Raw genomic sequence first — 19,950 nt, 5'->3', positions numbered from 1 at the left:
CTCAATGTACTGCACTTCTTGGCTACTGGTTCATTTCAGCGGACAAGTGCCATAGTGGGGGGGGGGTAGGGGTCACAGGCCATGCAGTCACACTGCCTACACCAGGTGTTGGCCATCATGACTGCACACCCCTCAGTCCACAGGCACATATACATGCCCAGAACACCTGCAGAAAGGCAGGCTGTTGTCCAGCAATTTTACGGGGTGGCACACTTCCCCAAAGTCCTAGGTGCCACTGATTGCACCCATGTGACTCTACGTCCACCCAGGGCCACTGAGCATATCTATCGGAACCGAAAGCACTGGCATTCCATCAACGTGCAGGTTGTATGTGATTCCAAGGGAATCACCACCTCAGTATATGCGGAACCCCACCACACCAACCGAGGTAAGATACAACACAGCCCATATTGCAACCCGGGGCATAGTGGAGCGCACATTCGGAGTGCTCAAGTCACGCTTTCGCTCCCTTGACCACTCTCGTGGGCAGCTGCTATATGCGCCCCCAGTAGTGTGCAGGATCATAGTGCAGCATGTGTCCTGCACAATGTTGAAACCCGGCAGGGCGCGCCGGTGGACATGGTGGTGCCCCCACATCCCCAACCACATGCACGCCCGCTGTGCATTGGAGGTCAAAGGGCACGTGGTGAGGCAGCCCGGACCCAGCTTGTGGCAAATTACTTCACCTAAAATCCCACCCCTGCGGAGTGCACACAGGCCTGGCACATACCAGCTCACAATCAATGATGATGACAAAAGGGACAGTCAACTGTCACAACCATACCAGCCTGGGATTGTTCACCTGGAAGTGCTACATTGTGTGCATCCCTAGCTACTCAAAGACACCCAATGCTGTGTCAGAAAAAGGCACACATTCATGCAGCATGAATGACTACCCCCTTGCAAAATACCACATCAGAATAGTGACATGTCACCCAACACCTCCCCAAGACACCATGGCATGGCATGGCATGGCATGCAATGTGAAAGCAAACAAATGAATGCACAACACATGACACAAGTGACAAAGTGCACTGTCCTAAATGGAAAGAGGCCACAGACAATTTGCTCTCAATAATGAATAAAAAAACCACACATGAACAAATACTTACCAGCAAGAGAAAACATCAGTACCTGTTCAAACAGTGGCAATATATGAGAATTAAAAATCAAAGTAGTGCAAGTGTCACAACCTCACTAAGGCAGCACATCGACCCCTTCCAACTGCAGAGTGTTGGTGGTAGGCAAATGTTTCAGTGTACTGCATACAACATGAACTGCATCCGCAAAGTAGATGGGCTTAAGACATGAAGAAGGTACATGCATAAAAGGAAAAAGTCATGGATGTAAAACCATACATAAATCCACAATGCAGTGGAGATTACTACAACAATACCCACTAAGGATGTATACACAGTTTTGACTACAGACTGTCCACACAACTTATGGGAGTCCAATGTCACTGTGTAAGTTACTGTCACTTGGTCACACCCTTTGCAAGCCGATGGAAAGGGGAAGCAGGAGGGGTGTGTGTGTCAGGAACCCAAGCATCTAACCCAAAGACAGGACAAGCCTCCATGTACCCAGCTGGAATACACAGTGGATGCCTACGGGAGCTACACACTGTTTAAAAATCATAAATGGCCATGTGTGGACCGGGGAAGAATGGCGGGGGGCACCCAGGAGGGACGAGGTACAGGGTGCACCCCAACACTCACATGTGTGGATGTTGAGGAAAAAATAAAAAATGCCTGCACGGCTACGCTACAGTGGCAGAACTGCCGTTGCTGTCATCCCCCTCTGGTGGTACATTAGAAGGTGGGTGTGATATGGGAGGAAGACCACGCAAAGCCCTGGCATGCTCCTCCATGGCAGCAAGCATGCAGGTCTGAAAGGTTTGGTTCTGCAGGGTGATGGTACGGAGATCCCCATGCAGCACCTCACGGGTAGCACGCATTTCTGCCTGCATGGCCTCGCGCGATGCCCAGATCTGACGGATTGCCTGGCGCTCAGCTGACAGTGTGCGTGTCAGCTGCTGTTCTGCCCTTGTACTCTGGGACACCGCAAGTTCACACAGAGTATCTCTGAGGGAGCTGTGTTCCAACCTTAGGGCTTCCCTGTGGGCCTGTGACTCTACAGATATGGCTGTGCGCAGAGTCTCCAGTCCAGCCCGTCGCTCCCTGTCGGATGCCAACATGTACTCCCTGTGTGAGTGGCAAATGGACTCTGTTGCCTGCAGCTGGAGCTCCATCTGCCTTTCAGGGGGAGAATGGAAGTGGCCACCCTATCCATTGCCTGAGCCATCATTTCACACAATGTCCCCTGTTGTGCTGATATAGTGTACATGGAGTTCTCCCACACAGTATTGCCTGGTGGCGCACGGCCACCGCGTGGGCGGGCACCACACCTGTTTGGGGCAAGGTGATGTGCACCTTGCTGTGCTGGCACTACCTGAGGCTGCAGGACTGCATTCCTCCTTTGGACTGCTGGCCCAAGAATAGGAGCAAATATTGTGGAGTGTGACTCTGCATCCGTAACCGCCACATGCGGTCTTTCCAACACTGAAATCCCCATAGAGGGGTCTACCCCCGGTGCAGGTGGGTTGAACAGAACAGGATCCCTGCCAGAAACACTCACCTGCGACGGGACATATGTCTCAATGTCCGATTCAGCACCCGATTCATAGAGGTCTCTGGATGTGTACCCAGAGACACCCCTGGACAGGAAGGTCTGTAGGACGATTGGGTTTTCACCCACCACCACCCCATGTCCTCGACTGGTGCCTGGTTGTGGCTGTGAGTACTCCTGGCTCTGCACCATCTCCTCCTCCTCCTCCTCCTCCTCCTCCTCAACAGCATCAAGTGCCTCATCACCTGCAAAAACATCAAAGATTACTAATGGAAACAGGCATGAGCACCATAGCCCACGCACACACATAGGCATGACGAGGCAGAGATCCATTACATAATTGACACATGTCACACGTGACAATAACTCTGGCATGCATGCACTGTCAATGAGTTGGATGGGGAGGCAAAAAGCAGACACGGATGACCCCAAAATGGAAAACACACACATGTGTTGCATGCTGGATAGCACTGGCATCAAACATTAGCCTGTGAGTGGCATGGACAATCCACATACATGACATGCCAGCACACAGACGGCACGTACCATAGCCATGGCATATTAGACAAGGACACCCAGATGGTAGCAAATCGGCACTGTCACCCATCCATGTGAGATGGACATCACGACATAAAACATGGAAAAATGTGTGTGAAAACACACATGTGCCGCACGCTGCAACAAAGCCAGTGTTCACTGATGCAGTGATGGCAGGCACATGGATACATCAATGGTTGGTCACTTCAACATGAGAGGATACAATTGTCATGTTCAACATTCACACAGAGCCCCAAAATGATTGAGTAATGTGCACCTACACATGGCCTGCACGCAATCAGCCTGACTGTTCAAATCTTTCCAATAAGTCACGAAATGTGGCCCATTGTGTGGTCTAATATATGACTGAAGTATGTCACATTTGGGACAGTAGGCCACAAACATGTGTGGTAAAAATGCTAAAAATGTAATAAATCAGGCATAATGAACAGGAAAACAGTATGAAGAATGTTGTGGCAAGAGGACAGCTGAAGGACAAGTGCACTAATCATGTGCAAAAAGTGAACTGTGGTCAGAAGGGATACTGTGAAACGGAAACACAAGTCCGGGGAATGGTTTTGAGGGACCACATAGGTGACCGATAGCACTCATGACTACACAGCCTCACCTGGCACGCAATCAGAATAAATCACCCAAGCAACATACACATGGATTGCACACACATGCATGGTCACTCACCGGACATTGCTTCAAGATCTGGTAGGTCTCCCACGCCTTGGATCGGATCCTTTGTGATGAATGCTCCAGCGATCCTCATGTTCAGTGAGTTGTTCCTCCTCTGGTGGAGACCCACCGCCAGTCACCAGAGTAGAGGCATGATTTGAAGGCAGCTTGTTCTTTGCTCTGCGTTTCAGGTCATTCCACCGCTTAGAGCAATCATCAGCTGTGCGCTTCACAAATCCAAGGGAACTAATGTGGTCCGCGATGGTGTGCCAGTGGGCCCTACGTTGAACAGTCATAGTCTTTCACCCTGCAGTCACCACCATTTCGCAGCCATGGGCCGACACATAGCCCACAAGTGCATCTAGTTCAGCATCATTTTAACTAGGCTGCCTTGATGTGGCGGAGTGGGTAGCCGTGTCTGGGGTCCCAGTCTGTACCGCAAGAGCACCCTTCTTCCTCTTGGAAGGTGGTGCGGACCCCGAGTGGCTTACGCCGCTCTGGTTGGTAGGGGCAGAAGCGCAGGTGGACTGGGCACTGGAAGTAGCCAAAGGCATGATGACCAAAGGCCTTGCTGCTGGGTGATGTTGGCAGGACCAACCTCGGTGTGATGGACTTGGACCAACACTGTCCTGGCTGGGAGACTCGGAGCTGGGGTGGATTGAGCTGCAGCTGCCCCTGCAGCCTCCTCGCCCTGGCTACTTGGGGCAGCAGATGACATTGCTGCCCCAGATCCACGTGGCCTGGTGACAGCAACTTTCACCGCCACACGTGGCTTAGACTTGGTGACACGGAAGTCAGCCTGGGAGTCATCCTGTGCCGGTTCGGTTGACAATATGGGCCAGTGTAACAAGGCCTGAGCTGGGATGGTGTCAGCTACATCTCCCTAAACCATTGGGGGGGGAGGGACATAGGTGTCCCTGATTGGTCCTCCACACACTGGCCTCTTGGGCCACCCTACACATCCTGGCCACGTCCCCTACCGTGCCCATCTCTTTGAGGTTGGCCACCTTTGCCTCCCTTAATGCTTGGTCGCCTCCCAACCATGGCACTGATGTTGTTGTGCGTATGGGAGTTGCAGTAAACAATTGTCCTGGGCAATTGGGGTGAAAGGGGTAGGGTACTAGATGGAATACGTACCCTAGTGCTCTAGCAAGGCTGTCTGTGACCCCTGGGGGAAGATGACGGGTCACGCAACGCACAAGCACCCCGAAAACAATATTTAATGTGCACGCAACCCCTGGTAGACCACGTGCGTGGAATGAAGAACCCGCACTACGCTGTGGCACCCAGAAACACAAAAATAAGCGTACGCCTGGTACACGCAGCCTACAATGACATCTGAAGGGGTACGCGACACACGGGGGCAACCACAGTTGAAAAATACGTGCGCGACTCACCGTCTGCCTGGAAAAATAACGTGAAAAAGACGCGAATTGAACACTGAGTATACAGGGAGTACGAACTGGAACCGTTGTGAAGTAATCGCGTGTGAACCAACAAGAAGAAGTACAAGAATCACCCGCTTGCTCTCCACAAAAAGCATGTGCTAGAAAATGGCATCCTATGCGTACCTTTTAACCCAGCCCACACGTGCAACGTCGCGTACGCGCTAGGGCCCTTTCCTCCAATTGCACGCAGTGACACCCGGACATGCAGTTTTTGCACGTGTACAATCAATATGCACCTGTGTTGAGGGAAACGCCCTTGCGCGCCACATCACAGACGCACTTACGCGCTAAGGGCCTTTCCTCAAATTACACGCATATGTTCAGTTTCTTCACGTGCCAAATCACTCTGTATCAAGCTGGCCACGCAACAACACACGGATAACCATGCTCCTGCCCAGAAGGCCATTTTCCTGCCACCCAGAGCCCCAAGCACACTCCCACCTGCCATCTGCTGCTGCCTGCCTGCTGCCCACATGCCCTGCTGTTTGGTGCCTGCACGTCAGCCATCTGCAGGGGTGCAGGTGCTGTACCCACCCCTGCTGGAACAGAAGACTCCCAATTGGTATACCATCGCTCCACAGCCCAGCCCCAGGACCCAGTTGCCCACCCACACCTGCCTCTGGGGTTGCCATGTTGGACACAACACCATATGGCACCACTGGCAACCCCCAGCCAGAGAGGCAGAGGGCTTGCCAGTGAGGTTGGTATCCTGGTGGAGCAAGTCCTGGGGCAGTATGATGCCCTCTTTGGAAGTTTGCGCGCCGACAATGAAGGACGGAAGAGGATCTGGATGGACATCATGACTGCCATCAACGAGGAGGGGGTGGCAATCCACAACATTCAACATATCCGGAAGCGCTGGGATGACTTCAGGTCCAGGACCCTCAACAAGGTTCGGCGCCTCTTGAGGGCAGCGGATGCCAAGGGGTGCCGGGTCCGCCTAACCAACAACCAGATGAGGGTCCTGAACGTATACGCCCAGCGCTCCACCTCCAGGTCGTTGAGAGGCAGACCCGTCTAGAGTCGAGCGGTAAGTGTACATGCATACTGATTGGATGCTGTGCATGTGGAGGTGTGGCAGGTTGTACATTGGTCTGTGTAGGGCCATGTATGCATGTGTATGTACAGGGAAATGAGCCTGCTGCATGCAAGTCCTCTCATGTGTGAGGCACATCGATGGTGTATGTGTTGGTAAGCATGCTGCCCAAATGCAGGTGTGGGTGCACACATTTTTACATTTCTGTGTATGTACAGTGGCATGGTTGTGGTGTCACACATGGATGGTGGTTCCACCTGCATGTATCTGCACTATGTGTGTATTTGACAAGTGTGCAACTGTGATACATCATGGATGCATATGACACTGACATGTAGGAGGCCGATTGCCAGATGTGACATGGATGGCGAGGTTATCACTGGACCAGTTGGTGGAGATGTACAGATGCATGTATGTCTGGTGGCGTGTGTGCATGTGTTTGCACTCGCCGTGTTGCATGTGACGTGAGGCTCACCTTCGGCTGCTCATGCCGTTTGTGTATGGATGGTGCTGCCTGGTGCAACATTCCTGTTGATTTGCTCATGTCTGTGAGTTGAAATGACATGTGTGTTGGGGAGAGTGATGCCATGTCTGAAGTTTGACACTGCCACTCATGTACAACTGTCATGCGTTTATCAGACCATTGTATAGTGCCCTGATGCCTGTGTTCTATCTCTCCCTGTCTGCAGCCTCAACTGATGAAGAGGGCGGAGACGGTGCTGTGGAGCAAAGCGGCAGGGATCCCACCACCAGCCGGAGACGCAAGGCCCGTCTCCCCTCCCAGGTTGTCATCTCGTCGGCGAGTGAAGAGTCTGGTGCCGCATCCGTGGCCGCAGCTGCCGAGGGTAGGTCCAAGAGGTGGAGGTCGACTCCTCGGCAACAGAAGGGGCAGCCGAGACCCCACAGGGTCTGATGGAGGAAGATGGCACGGAGTCATCCAGGTTGGGGGGGGTTTGATTGAGGAGGAGGCCGTGGAAGGGACAGACATGGGTCTGGAGGGGGGGGGGGGGCAGGCGCAGGGACAGGAGGCAGCACAGGCCGCCACGGAGGTGCCGGTGTGTAATTCTGTCCCCGATCCTGTGACTGCATCATCCCCCACCAGCAGGGATGCCTACGTCCAGACCCGTTCTCAGGGAGGGGATGAGTGCACAACAACTGGCCTACCTCTCCCTGCGGATGTGGCAATCTGGGACCGTGTTAAGCCTGTCCTGGCTGGGGTGGCGTTGCGTCAACGGGGCATGCGAGATGACCTGCAGTGTTTTCGTGAAGACACTGCACGTCATCTCGGGTTCCTCTTTGACCGCGCCGACCTACTGGGACGGGTTGCCAGTGCTGGATTCCTCCGTCTGCTGGACCTTCTTCCGACCCCCTCCTCACCTGAAACCCCCCCCATGAGCCAGTCATCCTCCGTGCCATCTTCCGTCCCATGTATCACCTGGGTACCCTATGGAGCTGCCTCTGACCCAGCGGCCACACTGGTGGAGGACACATCCCTGCCACAGTCGGAGGTCCAGCAGGGGTGGCCACACCAACAACTGCACCCCAGCAGGAGGACGTGCAGGCATCAAGAGCCAGGGCACAGGCACAGCAGCAGCAGCATGCTTAAGGTCGGATCGATGATGGCTCAGGGCCATCAACATCAGAGGGGCAGGCATCGGCCGGAGGGCAGGAGGACCCTGGATTGGGAGTGTCTTCCGTGTGGCAGCGGTTGGGCCAGCACATAGATGGGAGCGGCGGCGGGCAGAAGAGGCACAGCTCACTATGGTCAGGGCGGAGAACTCTCGTGCGCAGGGTGCTGAGGTGGGCCGAGTGCCTCGAGGCAATTCGCAGGGAGTTGGAGGTGGACATGGCGTTATCCCTGCGAAACCTCGGGGCCATGGAACAGGCCCGCCGGACATGATATGATATGGCATTTGTAACGCGCCTATACACAAGTGTTTCAAGGCGCGACGAGGCAGGGAGGGGGGGGAACAGGGGGAAAGACAGACAACGATCCTATTAGGCCAGGTGTCATTCAGATCGCGCAAGTGCAGGGGTAGGGGGAAGGGAAAAAGTGCAAGGGGAAGGGGAGAAGGGGGGGGGGGGGGGGGGGAGTGCTGAACTGGGTAAGTAGAATAAAAAATAAATAATAAATAGGGCCAGCTGGTGGCAAGTGCAAGGTAAGTGCAGACAAGTGCTGGGAGGGGGGGGCTGTAAGGGATGCAGAGACAGTCCTGCAGTGCAGGGGTTGCCAGGGAGGCAGTGCAAGTGGAGAGTGGCTGGGCCAAGGACCGAGGTCGGTGAGAGTGGCCCAGGTGCAGGTTCAGTGCAGTATCAATGAAGAATTAGCAGGGGAGAGGGAGAGAGAAAGCAGAAGCAAAGAGGAAGGTTTTGAGGTGCTTCCGGAACCGAAGATGGTTCTCCTCAAGTGTCAGGGAGGCGGGAAGGCTGTTCCAGAGGGAGGCCCCTGCCGCAGAGAGAGATCTACCCCCAGCTCGTTGCTTCGAGAAGCGGCTGACCCTGAGGGAGTTGGAGACAGATGAGCGAAGGGCTCGGGAAGGAAGATATTTAGGAAGAGAGAGTTGAAGGTATTTAGGCCCCAGGCCCCAGAAGGCCTTGTGGACAATGCAGAGGGTTTTGAACTTAATCCTCGCAGCCACAGGGAGCCAGTGTAGAGATTTCAGTCCTGGAGAGATACGGTCCCTGGGCTTGAGGCCAAGGACAAGTCTCGCAGTCCTGTTCTGGATGAGTTGCAGAGGGCGGAGAGTAGAGGCAGGCAGATTAAGATAGAGGCTGTTACAGTAGTCCAGCTTCGAGAGAACCAGGGCTCTGGAGACCGTGAGCTTCTGGGGGAAGGAGAGGATGGGAAGAACACCTCTGAGGAGGTGCAGCTGGTAGTGAGACTTCTTAGAGACGTCAGTTATATGAGGAGAGAAGGAGAGTGTGGAGTCGAAGATGACCCCGAGGTTTTTTGCCTTGCAAGTAGGAGCAGGAAGCGGGCCAAGAGAGGCTGGCCAGAGCACTGCAGGGAAGGAGGAAGTGGGTGTGCCGATGAGTAGAATCTCAGTCTTACTGGCATTAAGGCAGAGGTCATTGGCGGCACACCATTCCTGGATAGCAGACAGACAGTCGGAGATGAGGGAAGGAGAGGAGGAGGCCGAGGGTAGCCTGAAAATGAGCTGGGTATCGTCCGCATAGCACTGAAAGTTGGGGCAGAGAGTGGCGATGCGGTGGGCAAGGAGTGCCAGATACTGCCAGGGAGAGAGATTAGATCCCTGGGGTCACCACAGGTAGAGAAGAAGATATCAGAGAGGAAGGACCCCAGTTGGACCTGGGAGGGTCGATTGGAAAGGAAAGAGGTCAGCCATGCCAGAGCCTGACCAGTGATACCCAGGTTATCACGGAGACGGTTGAGCAGGATGGCATGGTTGACAGTGTCAAAGGCAGAAGAGAGATCGAGCAAAATGAGAACACACGGAGTGTTGGAGTCGAGGTTCGAGAGCAGGTCCTCACGGATGTTCAGGAGAGCAATTTCCATGCTTCTGACAGCTCTGAAGCCAGATTGATGTTCATGAAGACTACCAACAGATTCAGCATGGAGGTTGAGCTGGAAGATGGCCAGTTTCTCCAGGAGCTTGCCCAGGAAGGGAGTGATGGAGATTGGGCGATAGTTGGCCGGGCAGGCGGGGTCGGAAGAGGGTTTCTTAAGAAGAGGGTGCACAAGGGAGTGCTTAAGGGGGGATGGGAAGACTCCAGAGGCGAAGGAGTGGTTGCAAAAGTCAGCCAGGGCAGGAGCCAGGGAGTCGATGTGGTCCTTGATAGTTTTGGAGGAGCAGGGGTAAACCTGTTTAGACAAGACTTTCATAGATCGGACTTGTCTGGAAACCTCGTCAGCAGAAAAAAGGGGAAAGGCAGAGAAGGAGGGAGGAGGGGTGGCTGCAGAAGGGCCAGAGGGAGAGCCAGGAAGAGATGGAGGGAGGTGATAGGAGGAGAGTGTGGACAGGATGTCCTGAGTTTTAGAGACAAAGTGAGAGGCCAGTGCAGAGGGCCTGGGAGGGGACAGGAGAGGTAGAGACTGCAGCAGGGTTGGCAAGCTCCTTGCAGATTTTAAAGAGTTCGGCCAAGTTGTTAGATGCAGCAGAGATGCGGGCTTGGATAAGGGCTCTCTTCTTGGTGAGAACGGAGAGACGGTATTGCCTTTGGAGCAGGCGGAAGGCCAGTTTGTCAGAGGATGTACATGAAGCACGCCATTTCCTCTCTGCCACCCTGCACTTGCGTTTTAGGGTGACGAGATCCGAGTCATACCAGGAGTTGCATTTGGCTTTGGGCTTCAGGCGGATTCTCATGACAGGGGCAAGGATATCAAGACTATCAGATATAGCAGAGTGGAGTGTGGAGAGGGCTGTGTCAGGGTGGGAGTCAGCCGAAGGGGGAGGGGGGGGGGCAAGAAGGTGGCAGCAAAAGCCTCAATTGACACGCGCTTCATGGGTCGGATGACCGAGAAGGTGGTTGGCAGTGATGAGGGTGGCTTTGCCTGTGGGGTATGGAGGGTGAGGTGGGAGGATAGGAGAAAGTGATCACTCCAGGAGAGAGGAGTGGAGAGAGGGACAGAGAGGGGAAGGTCAGAAGAGATCAGAGCATCAAGAGTGTGCCTTGCAGAATGGGTAGGCCCAGACGGGAGAATAGAGAGTGAGAGAGAGTCGCAGAGGTCACGAAAGAGTCCAGAGGGGGGGACAGGAGGCATCCAGGTGGACATAGAACAGGAGCCCGGGAAATCGACAAGTGAGCCGTAGGACTTGCCCGCCACCATTGTATATAGTTAGTTAGTGTTAGGTTTCATTTATGTTTTTCTTTTCTTTCATTTGGGGAGCTTAGACTATGCCCCACCTTTTTGTAGAAAGTTATTAGGTAGTCTGTTTTGTAGGTTTCATTTCAATAGTTGGGCTCATGGACCCTGGATTTGTTATTTGTATATAGTTGAACAGTGGATTTTTCATCATTACTTTTTTTATTTTATCATGCAGCAATTTTACTTATTTCTTTCCCTTTGGATTTGCTTTGTTGGACACAGACTTTGGACACATCTTTATATTTATTTGGATTCTGATTTCATATATTTTATTAATTTTGGGATATGCTGCATTTTATTTCCATTATTGTGCGTTTTCATTTCATTCCCTTCATTTTGTGTTCAATACATTTTTGTTTCGTACTTCAATTTGTGGTATTCTCTCATTGGTTTAATGCATGTCACAATGTGGGTTTTCACATTCACTGCCATCCATTGTGTGTGTGTGTGTGTGTGTGTGTGAGACGGACATGTGTTGATGTACATAATTGCCATTTGAGATGTGTCATGTAATGGGCATTTCAATGTGGGGTGGATGGAATACTTATTTGGCTCGGACAGGTGTGGCATGCAGTGGGCTTTGGGTGGCCATAAGGCCCATGATTGTGGATCATTATGACGTATTGGGGGGGTGGGGGTACGGGGGGGACATGAGTCGAGGCCTGCTGGGTGGGGGTGCAGGGGGGACATGAGTCAGGGCCTGCTGGCAGGTGCCTGTCACTGCTGGGTGGGTGGGGGGTACAGAGGGAACATGTGTGGGTACTCATTTGTGCATGGAGATATGTGGGCTGGCTGGGGGGCATGGCCAGGGGTGCAGGGTAGTCCCATGTGTTGTGGGCTGTCTGCAGGGCCTGGAGAGGGGGGGGAAGAAAAGAGTGCACACCTGGGACGACACTGCCATTTTGCGTTTGTGCACTCCAGGAATACACGTACCCCGCTCGCCCAGTGTAATCGCGTGTGATACTCCCCACGTACCCTGCTCGCCCAAGCCCTATCGCGTGTATGACTTCCCGCGCACCCCTCAGAATACACATACCCTGCTTGGTCAAGGCCTATCGCGTGTATAACTTCCCGCGTACCCCCAAGATACACGTACCCCGCTCGGCCAAGGCCTATCGCATGTGTAACTTCCCGCGCACCCCTCAGAATACACGTACCCCGCTCGGCCAAGGCCTATCTCGTGTGAAACTTACCGCGCACCCCCTCCCACCCCCAAATATACTGTACCGGCCCTGTGAACTTGTGCAGGGTTAGCGCGGCCCTTTGCGCTGCATTGGGGATTTCAATGCCTTATCCTTGCACAAGGGGCGTTCTTGGGGGCGTAACTGGCGCTGCGGGATGTTCTTTGCGCCTGCCCTTAAAATGGCTTTGATATTCCATGAATACACAGTGCGCCAGAATGCCGTTTCTGCGCTGCTCGCGTGTGCTGCCTCTGCGCTGAAATATATGAATTACCCTGTAAATGTGTATCCTAAACACGGGAGAAGAAAAGGAGTTTGTATAGATTTAATGACAGGAATGGAATCATGTATGGATTTCACAATTGTGTCACATTCTAGCAGGGCAGTGTCGATGGAATGTAATTGGAAAACGGACTGGAGACAGACAGTGACAAAGAATTGCAAAAAGGCAGACGGGGAAATTATCAAGAAAAGTCCAGAAGAATATCCAAGAACTTAGAGAATGATGACATAAATATTTCCAACACAAATATTGTAAATGAAAGAAGCATGTAGTTGGGTTTACAATAATTGATAAATGCAGCATGCAGAGTGGTCTATGCCCTGGTGGAGTGAAAAGAATGATGAAGCAGAGGCCAAGCATACTATATTATATGAAGATCTTATGGAAAACAAAAAGGCAAAGGCTAGAGCACAAAGAATAATGAAAAATAAAGTTGGCATAGGTATTCGAAAACGTAATGGTGACAAATCTAAAGGAGGTATGAAATAAGTTTAAGCATATGATGGCAAGGGGGAAAAAAGGAGAGAATTGTGGTATCACAGGAAGGGGGTGTCTCAGCATACAAAGCAAGAGATAACGCAGAGATGAGATGATGGGAAAGTATTTTCAAACGATAAATAGTACAAATATCCAAGCAGAAAGCATGAAAGAGCACATGGAAGGGTTCAAACAAAGATATGCTGGTGTATTACAGAACAGAGAAGAGGCTATAGCTAGGGCAAAGAACAAGCTCAAGCAAAGATGAGATATGGTACTTCTATCTGAAAGGCTATTGTACAACTGTATATGAGTGACGGGTAGACTGCCAGATGCTTGGAAATTGGCTATAATTATCCCAATATTGAAGCCAGTGAAAGACAACGTTGTTAGTAGTATAGACAGGCTGCATTGAAATCACATTATGTAAAACAATGGAACGCATAATCAGAGACTATGCTAGATCTGTAAGAAGGTGTTTGAGCTACTACCATGGTGGGTTTAGAAGCAACAGGCCAACTATTACCCAGGTAATAAGACTAGTAACAGAGGTGGAGGAAGTCTGAAGTAACCAGGAATGGATACAGGCAAAGTTCATCAGTATAGAGAAGACATATGGAGGCGCTACTATACAAGATGAAGAATGTTTTGGCGGATACAAGACTTTTTGGGAGGCAGGAAATGTAAAGTAACAAAATGTATGTGCTCTAGAGAATTACAAATGCAGAATGGTATATACCACAGGGTAGTATATTGTGCCCAATGTTGTTCAACATAATTATTAAATAAACGAAATCCAGGAGGAGCCATAATAACGTTTATGTGCCGATGATGGGAAATATGGTAAAGTAGTAAAAATGGAGTTTGCATACAAGAAGCATTTGCAGAGGGCGTAAAGGAAATGGAGCACTGGGACAACCATTGGGGGGGTTCAAAATATCAGCAGAAAAAACTGTTTATATTATTCAGACAAAAAAAAAAATGAAAAGGAGACAACTGGTTTTACAGCAAGGTAATCGGCAGCTCAAGAAAGTGGAACGCATCGAATAATTACGAATGTGGTTGGCCTACAAATTATTGTGGAATACGCAGGTAGAAGACATTGGAAACCCATGCAAAATAAGGCTAAACTTAACGAGAGAAGTAGTAGGAATGGACTGGGGTGCTGAGGAAAGTTCACTTAGGATGATCAGAATCATTTTTGACTACAATAGGCAAATAAGTTTTCTTTTGAGTGTCACTAAAAGGATAGTGAAGATACAAGCTATGGTACTGAGCATTTGTATGGGAGCAATAGCATCAACTTCCATAGAAGCAACGCAAGTGTTAACAGGGGAAAAGTCAGTGGTGCCAAGACAAAAAAAAAAAAATGCTAAGTCTCAGAAACCGGAGTAGGATAATGTCATTAAGTGAAAGAACGTATGCATGTACATGAAGAAAGCCAGGGGGAAAAGAAAGGAGGAATGTATGGATTTCATATGAAAACGGAGGTACAGAGAATGGCAATAAAAAAAAAAAAATTAAAAGAAGAGATCATGACTTAAATGGAACTACCACTATGGAAATTTGAATTGCATAAAAGGAATGTATGTCAGAGTAGAGATATAACAAAGAAAATAGATATCAAAAGAAAAATAGAAGCTGGAGAGCAAAATATGTGGACGGGCAAGTGCAAACTACATGTATACACACATGGATCGAAAAAGTGGAAAAGTAGGAATAGCACTTCCAGAAAAAGGAATAACAGGGTGTATATACTGTGTGGGAGTGGCGGGCCATTCGCGCCCCCCTCACCCATTCAGTTCAAGATGCATCACTTGCTCAAGCAACAGTGGGGGGGATGCCTCCTTAGCCCCTGTGTGCATAACCAGCTCTCGTGCTGACGACGACATAGGTGGAGCTGTTGTAAGAGACACTTGGCATCCATTTTGGGCACCCTCGACGCCATCTTTGGACTAGGCCTCACTGCGATACTATGAAAAGGCTTCTCTCCCCTCTGCAGCGCCGAGCACAGCGCGCTCCAAGGCCCCCACCTTTTTCTCCCTGTGTCTGAAAGCCACACAACTCCATTCTCACGCCTGAGCCAGAAGTAATTGCAACAATATAAATGTAACACCTCACCCTTCCTCTGAGATCACTGTCCTGTGTGTGAACCGGCTCAAACCAGGCCTTGTAGCCCATCCATCTCCACAAAACCTTCCTATGCCTCCCTCACCCCAGGTACTGGAAAATTACTGCCAATGCAACCCCATGGCCCCGATAGGTATTCTCTTGATGTGCCAGACAAGTAACCCCAGTGCAAAGGCCACCCCAGTGTGCTACGACCAATAAAAGTCAACCTCTGTCACAGTATATTGCACCTTAAAACTAACAAATGTCAGCATGCCCCCTAGTCACTTTTGATGTGCCTAAACCCACCCCATGATCAATGATCCCACCTGGATCAAGCACCCCCCCCCCCCCCCCCCGAGTTGCAATCAACCCCCTAAGACACCAGTGAATAATGATGTTGTTGTAAACTTAAAATTTATAGAGGATAATGATTTGCTCAAAGGAGCCTCAGTAACTTATTTAGTGCATGCTTGAAACAATATGTTATGTTAGATTAGCTAGGGCCCGCCCGGCTTCATCGTGACCTGACCCTCACCCCACCCAGACACAGGCAGCTGGACCTCGTGGTATGAACCCTCCCGCCAACTGAACCACCAATGCAGCGGGAGCAACATCACATATTGTATATGTATCTAACTGTTTCATCCAATCCTGTGTCTATGTAGTCCCCTATGCAATGATGTCATGTATGACGCGATATTCTTACTTAAACTGCCACCTTTGGAAGGTTTGCCAGAGCGCTCTCGGGCAGCAGCGTTCTCTGGATGCCAAATTTTATATAAATGACTCATTCTTGCAGCCTGTCCTCCTGGTCTCATTCCCCGCTGGGGTGTGTTATATTCTTTAGTATCTTGGGCGTGTAAATCGGGGAGTGGGCCTACAATATGCACAACTGAATTGCTAGCGATTTTTTTAGCAATGAAGAAAATTATAGAAGACATTAAGAAGCTGCAGGTATTAATATTCACAGATTCACTTAGCACATGAATGACCATGGGTAAAGGTAAGGGAGAAAGTCTAATATTGTGCAAGGGTATAATATAGGATTTAAGAAAGAAAAAAACTGCAGTCATTCGAGGATACAAATGGTGGTCATTGCAGCGAGAACAGGTGGGCATATGAATTCCTCCAATCGGAGGGGAAAGAATACATGAAATTAAGAAGGCCGTTTTAGCAGAGTGGCAAGAAAGATGGGAGAGTAATAGCAAAGCAAGACATTTCTTTGGCCTACAAAAAGGAGGTTAGAATTAAGAGGAACAGAAGTCCCTATGCAGAAAAAACAAACTATCTTAAAGTGACTCGGATTAGGACATAACAAATTAAACTATCAGTGGTTCAAGATGGGTAGGAATGAGTCACGAACGCGCAACAATTGTGGCCAAACGGAAACATTCCAGGATTATCTCATGGAATATCCAGAGTATGATATTCAAAAGGAAAGATAGGCTGCGAGTAGAGGCTAGGCATAGGAGAGATAGTTTGAGGGAGGTCGGAAGAAAATAATAATATTGTGATAAGTGTCTGAAACAGTGAAGTGGGGGAAGACCTTACGGGTAGACGTAGTTTGTGCAAGTTTAAAAGGCTGCAGTCACCCAAGAAAAAATAAGTAGATGGTGATGTGCAATATGTTTACGTACCGAAGGAGGAGTGTTTTAATACTCAAGTCTCTTGCTTACCCTATTGCAAGAGAACTTCCAGTTTTTGGTATATAAAATCAGTGTAGAATCGGCACAGATGAAAACAATATGGATTTTCTAATAGGGTGCAACAATTTGAAGCAGTTTAAAAGATGCTTTGTGGTTAAGAATACCAGGACAGGAACGTGAAACGCTAGTTATGAAGGCGGCAGCCATAATTCTGCTCCATGCAGCTGAATCAGCAGGAAATATGATGTTGCATATCAACTGTCATAAGGCTAGTAGGAGTCATATCACTACTACACAGTAATAAGGAAATTAACCCCTTAAATACTGAGCTCTACGCAAATAGGATGTGCATACTCATCCTTAGCACTTATTAACAGGGCTTCATACAGCTATTGCGGGCTGCCATATATTGTATATTGGAACACCCTAGCGGGTGTTTAGCAATGTTGGTCAATCTGCAGGCTATACAAACTGGTATAGCCTGCAGATTGATTACAGCCTGCAAAATCGGGTATTAATTACTTACGTTTTCCCGGCGGAGCTGCCGGCACAGGTGTATGTGAACACTTCACATACATCAAAGCAAGCAGCGTTGAAGCTGCTTGCTTTGATGTATATGAAAGTGTTCATATACATGCGTGGTGCATATGAACACATTCGTACACACCAAAGTAAGCAGCTTCAACGTTGCAGAATACAACGTTGAAGGTGCTTAGCCTGGTGTATATGAACACTTTCAAATACACCAAAGCCAGCAGATTAAACGTTGTATTCGGCAACGTTGAAGCTGCTTACCCCGTGGTGCATATGAACATTTTCATACACATCTAAGTAAGCAGCTTCAACGTTATAGAATATACACCCGTGTGGAATATATGAACACCTTCATATACACCAAAGCAAGCAGCTTCAACGTTGTATTGTACAACGTTGTAGCTACTTACTTTGGTGTGTATGAAAGGGTTTATATACACCTGTGTTCTCAGAAGCATTTTTGTAAAACAACAGGATTGCGCCCGTTATGACAAAAACAGGCACAATCCTGAAGGTACACTGTTCGGAATTACAAGGACACCTATGCCCACTTGAAAATACTGGTGGAGCCTGGGCGTCCCGAATTGGCACAGTGAATCCTGCTCTTCAGCAAATTCACTAAGTCAAGTTCAGAATCGGGCCCTGAGGGTGTTCTAATAGCTTTATAGACCTGCAGCTCGGGCCGTACCGGGCATTATGGTCCCTTATACCTCGTTAAAGGCCCTCGCGAACTCGGTCTTCAAAGCCCATAACAAAGATACCCTGGTATCTATAAAGCTTTATTATCTAGCGTAGACATTACAACTTGTTGATTATATTGTAAGGTAATAGCTGTCATATCAATGAACAAGTGTGATACAGAGAATACTTCAAGTTAATGAAAAGCCAGTGAATCTCTGCTCTTTCCAAAAACGCAGAAAGGCAGCATTTCCCCCAACTTCGCGGCAGCCTCTCCACTCCATAAGCACCATGCGCATATCCTTCACCACCATGCAGTTGAAGGGGAACGTTCATAGTTGACCACACCACGTTGACGCAAGAGGTCTCTCGTTTCATGTTCGACAGGCTGTGGTCTACAGCATGGGATTGCAACTGTTAATTTATGAGCTTGCGTTAACAGTGGGAGAGCACAGGTGCCACAGGCACTCCCCGCTGGCACAGGGCTTCACTGTGTGTGTGTGTTCTGGTAAACAGGTAATTTATCAGTGTGGGAAAACCGGTGGCAAGTGGGAGGATTGTGTCTAATGGGAATTGTACTCGAATATTACATAAATCAAAAGATGACTACACCCACCTTACCTTTACAAACTATTAACTGCACCACAGCGGCACTGGACGACTACCCCTGCAGTGCAGGAACACCTGTGCTGACTACCTATTCCTGAGAACATACGGAAGGCCAGAAGAAAGCAGTGTCTCTTTAAGTGTACCTAGAATGCATGCTGGTCCGGCCGCTCCCCTCTAGGAGACCACGTCTCGCGACCACACCGGGCAGGCTGAGATCCTTTCGGCAAACGTCAGCGGTCGCTGCGAGGCTTCCTGTGTGGAGTCAGCAGAGCTAGGACCAGGAGCCGAACGTTCACCGCGACGGAGACCCCGCCCACAGGCCGCCCTGCACATCCTGCTGCACGCCGCCTCCACCCCGTATTACCATAACACGGCCGTTCCAACCGTGCAGGAAAGAGGGTGGCAAGTGTAGCGTGCGCCGGCTCTTCACCCCCAGCAGCGGCTCGTGGGAGCTGCCAGGAATGCTCCCCCCCTGCGCTTCCCTCTCAGATGGAAGACTCCGTGAGCGGAATTCTCACTCTGCCTCGGGGTTGTCCTCAGGTGTTGGGTGCGTCACTGGTAAACCTCAGTGCTGATGTCACAATGCAGACAACAGGGAGAGGGAGAGTTCTGGCCTGGGTGTTGTGCAGGCAGAGCCTGCTACTACTGTCAAATGTTTACTGAAGACTCAATCCCCTGCAAGGCAGCCGTGGGCAAACACCAACACCTCCCACACGCCCTAATATCTGCCACTTTCTTAGTCTGCCTCCATTTTTACAATGGTCAGTGCCATTTTGTATGAAGTAATGTTGTTTATAATTGTATATACATTGTATACGGTTTAATTGTAACCATATTACACTCAATACATGGCAATCCTCCGTTGGCGAGCAGCAGCCGAACACATTTTCAGACTAACCAACTCTCTTATTAATAGAAAGCACCCGCTCCCATGATCTCACCCTGAATTATATTTCATATACTGTACTAATTTTCCTATTCTGCAAACCTGCATTGTAGCACAAGCCATTTAATCCCATTGATTAAACCCATATGTCTACTATACATTCTGTGATCCTCCACCTATGCCATTTCAAAGCATTCTCTCACCTCTCCCCTTTTTAGTTTGTGGTGCTTTTCCCAATAAACACTCATGCTCTCTTTATGGAAATTGGTAGTTTTTTCTTTATTCACTTACAGATTAGGGGCATTAATAGAATGATGTCCCCCGCTCGGCACACATTGTTGTTATATGGGGGTGGGCCTGGTCCAGGTCAGGCCCTGGAGCTA

The 19,950-nt window shown here is 49.9% G+C and overlaps 1 protein-coding gene across 5 annotated transcripts in view; it reads right to left on the bottom strand.

Annotated features, from left to right (window-relative positions):
- ICA1 (islet cell autoantigen 1) overlaps positions 1-19,238 on the bottom strand; it is a 1,066,176-nt gene extending 1,046,938 nt beyond the window's left edge. The window contains exon 1 of one of the 5 annotated variants that reach the window (XM_069648510.1): positions 18,825-19,238. In XM_069648510.1, coding sequence (XP_069504611.1) covers positions 18,825-18,835 — 11 coding nt within the window. In that variant the 5' untranslated portion in view covers positions 18,836-19,238. Of the gene's footprint in view, positions 1-18,693 lie in introns of all 5 variants that reach the window. The other 4 variants (XM_069648512.1, XM_069648515.1, XM_069648518.1 and 1 more) reach the window with 4 other exon arrangements.
- Between the last annotated feature and the right edge of the window lie 712 nt (positions 19,239-19,950).

This window comes from Ambystoma mexicanum, chromosome 2q, assembly GCF_040938575.1.
Source record: "Ambystoma mexicanum isolate Mex_15411 chromosome 2q, UKY_AmexF1_1, whole genome shotgun sequence".
Classification (NCBI taxonomy): domain Eukaryota; kingdom Metazoa; phylum Chordata; class Amphibia; order Caudata; family Ambystomatidae; genus Ambystoma; species Ambystoma mexicanum.
This window is presented reverse-complemented; position numbering and strand designations above follow the sequence as displayed.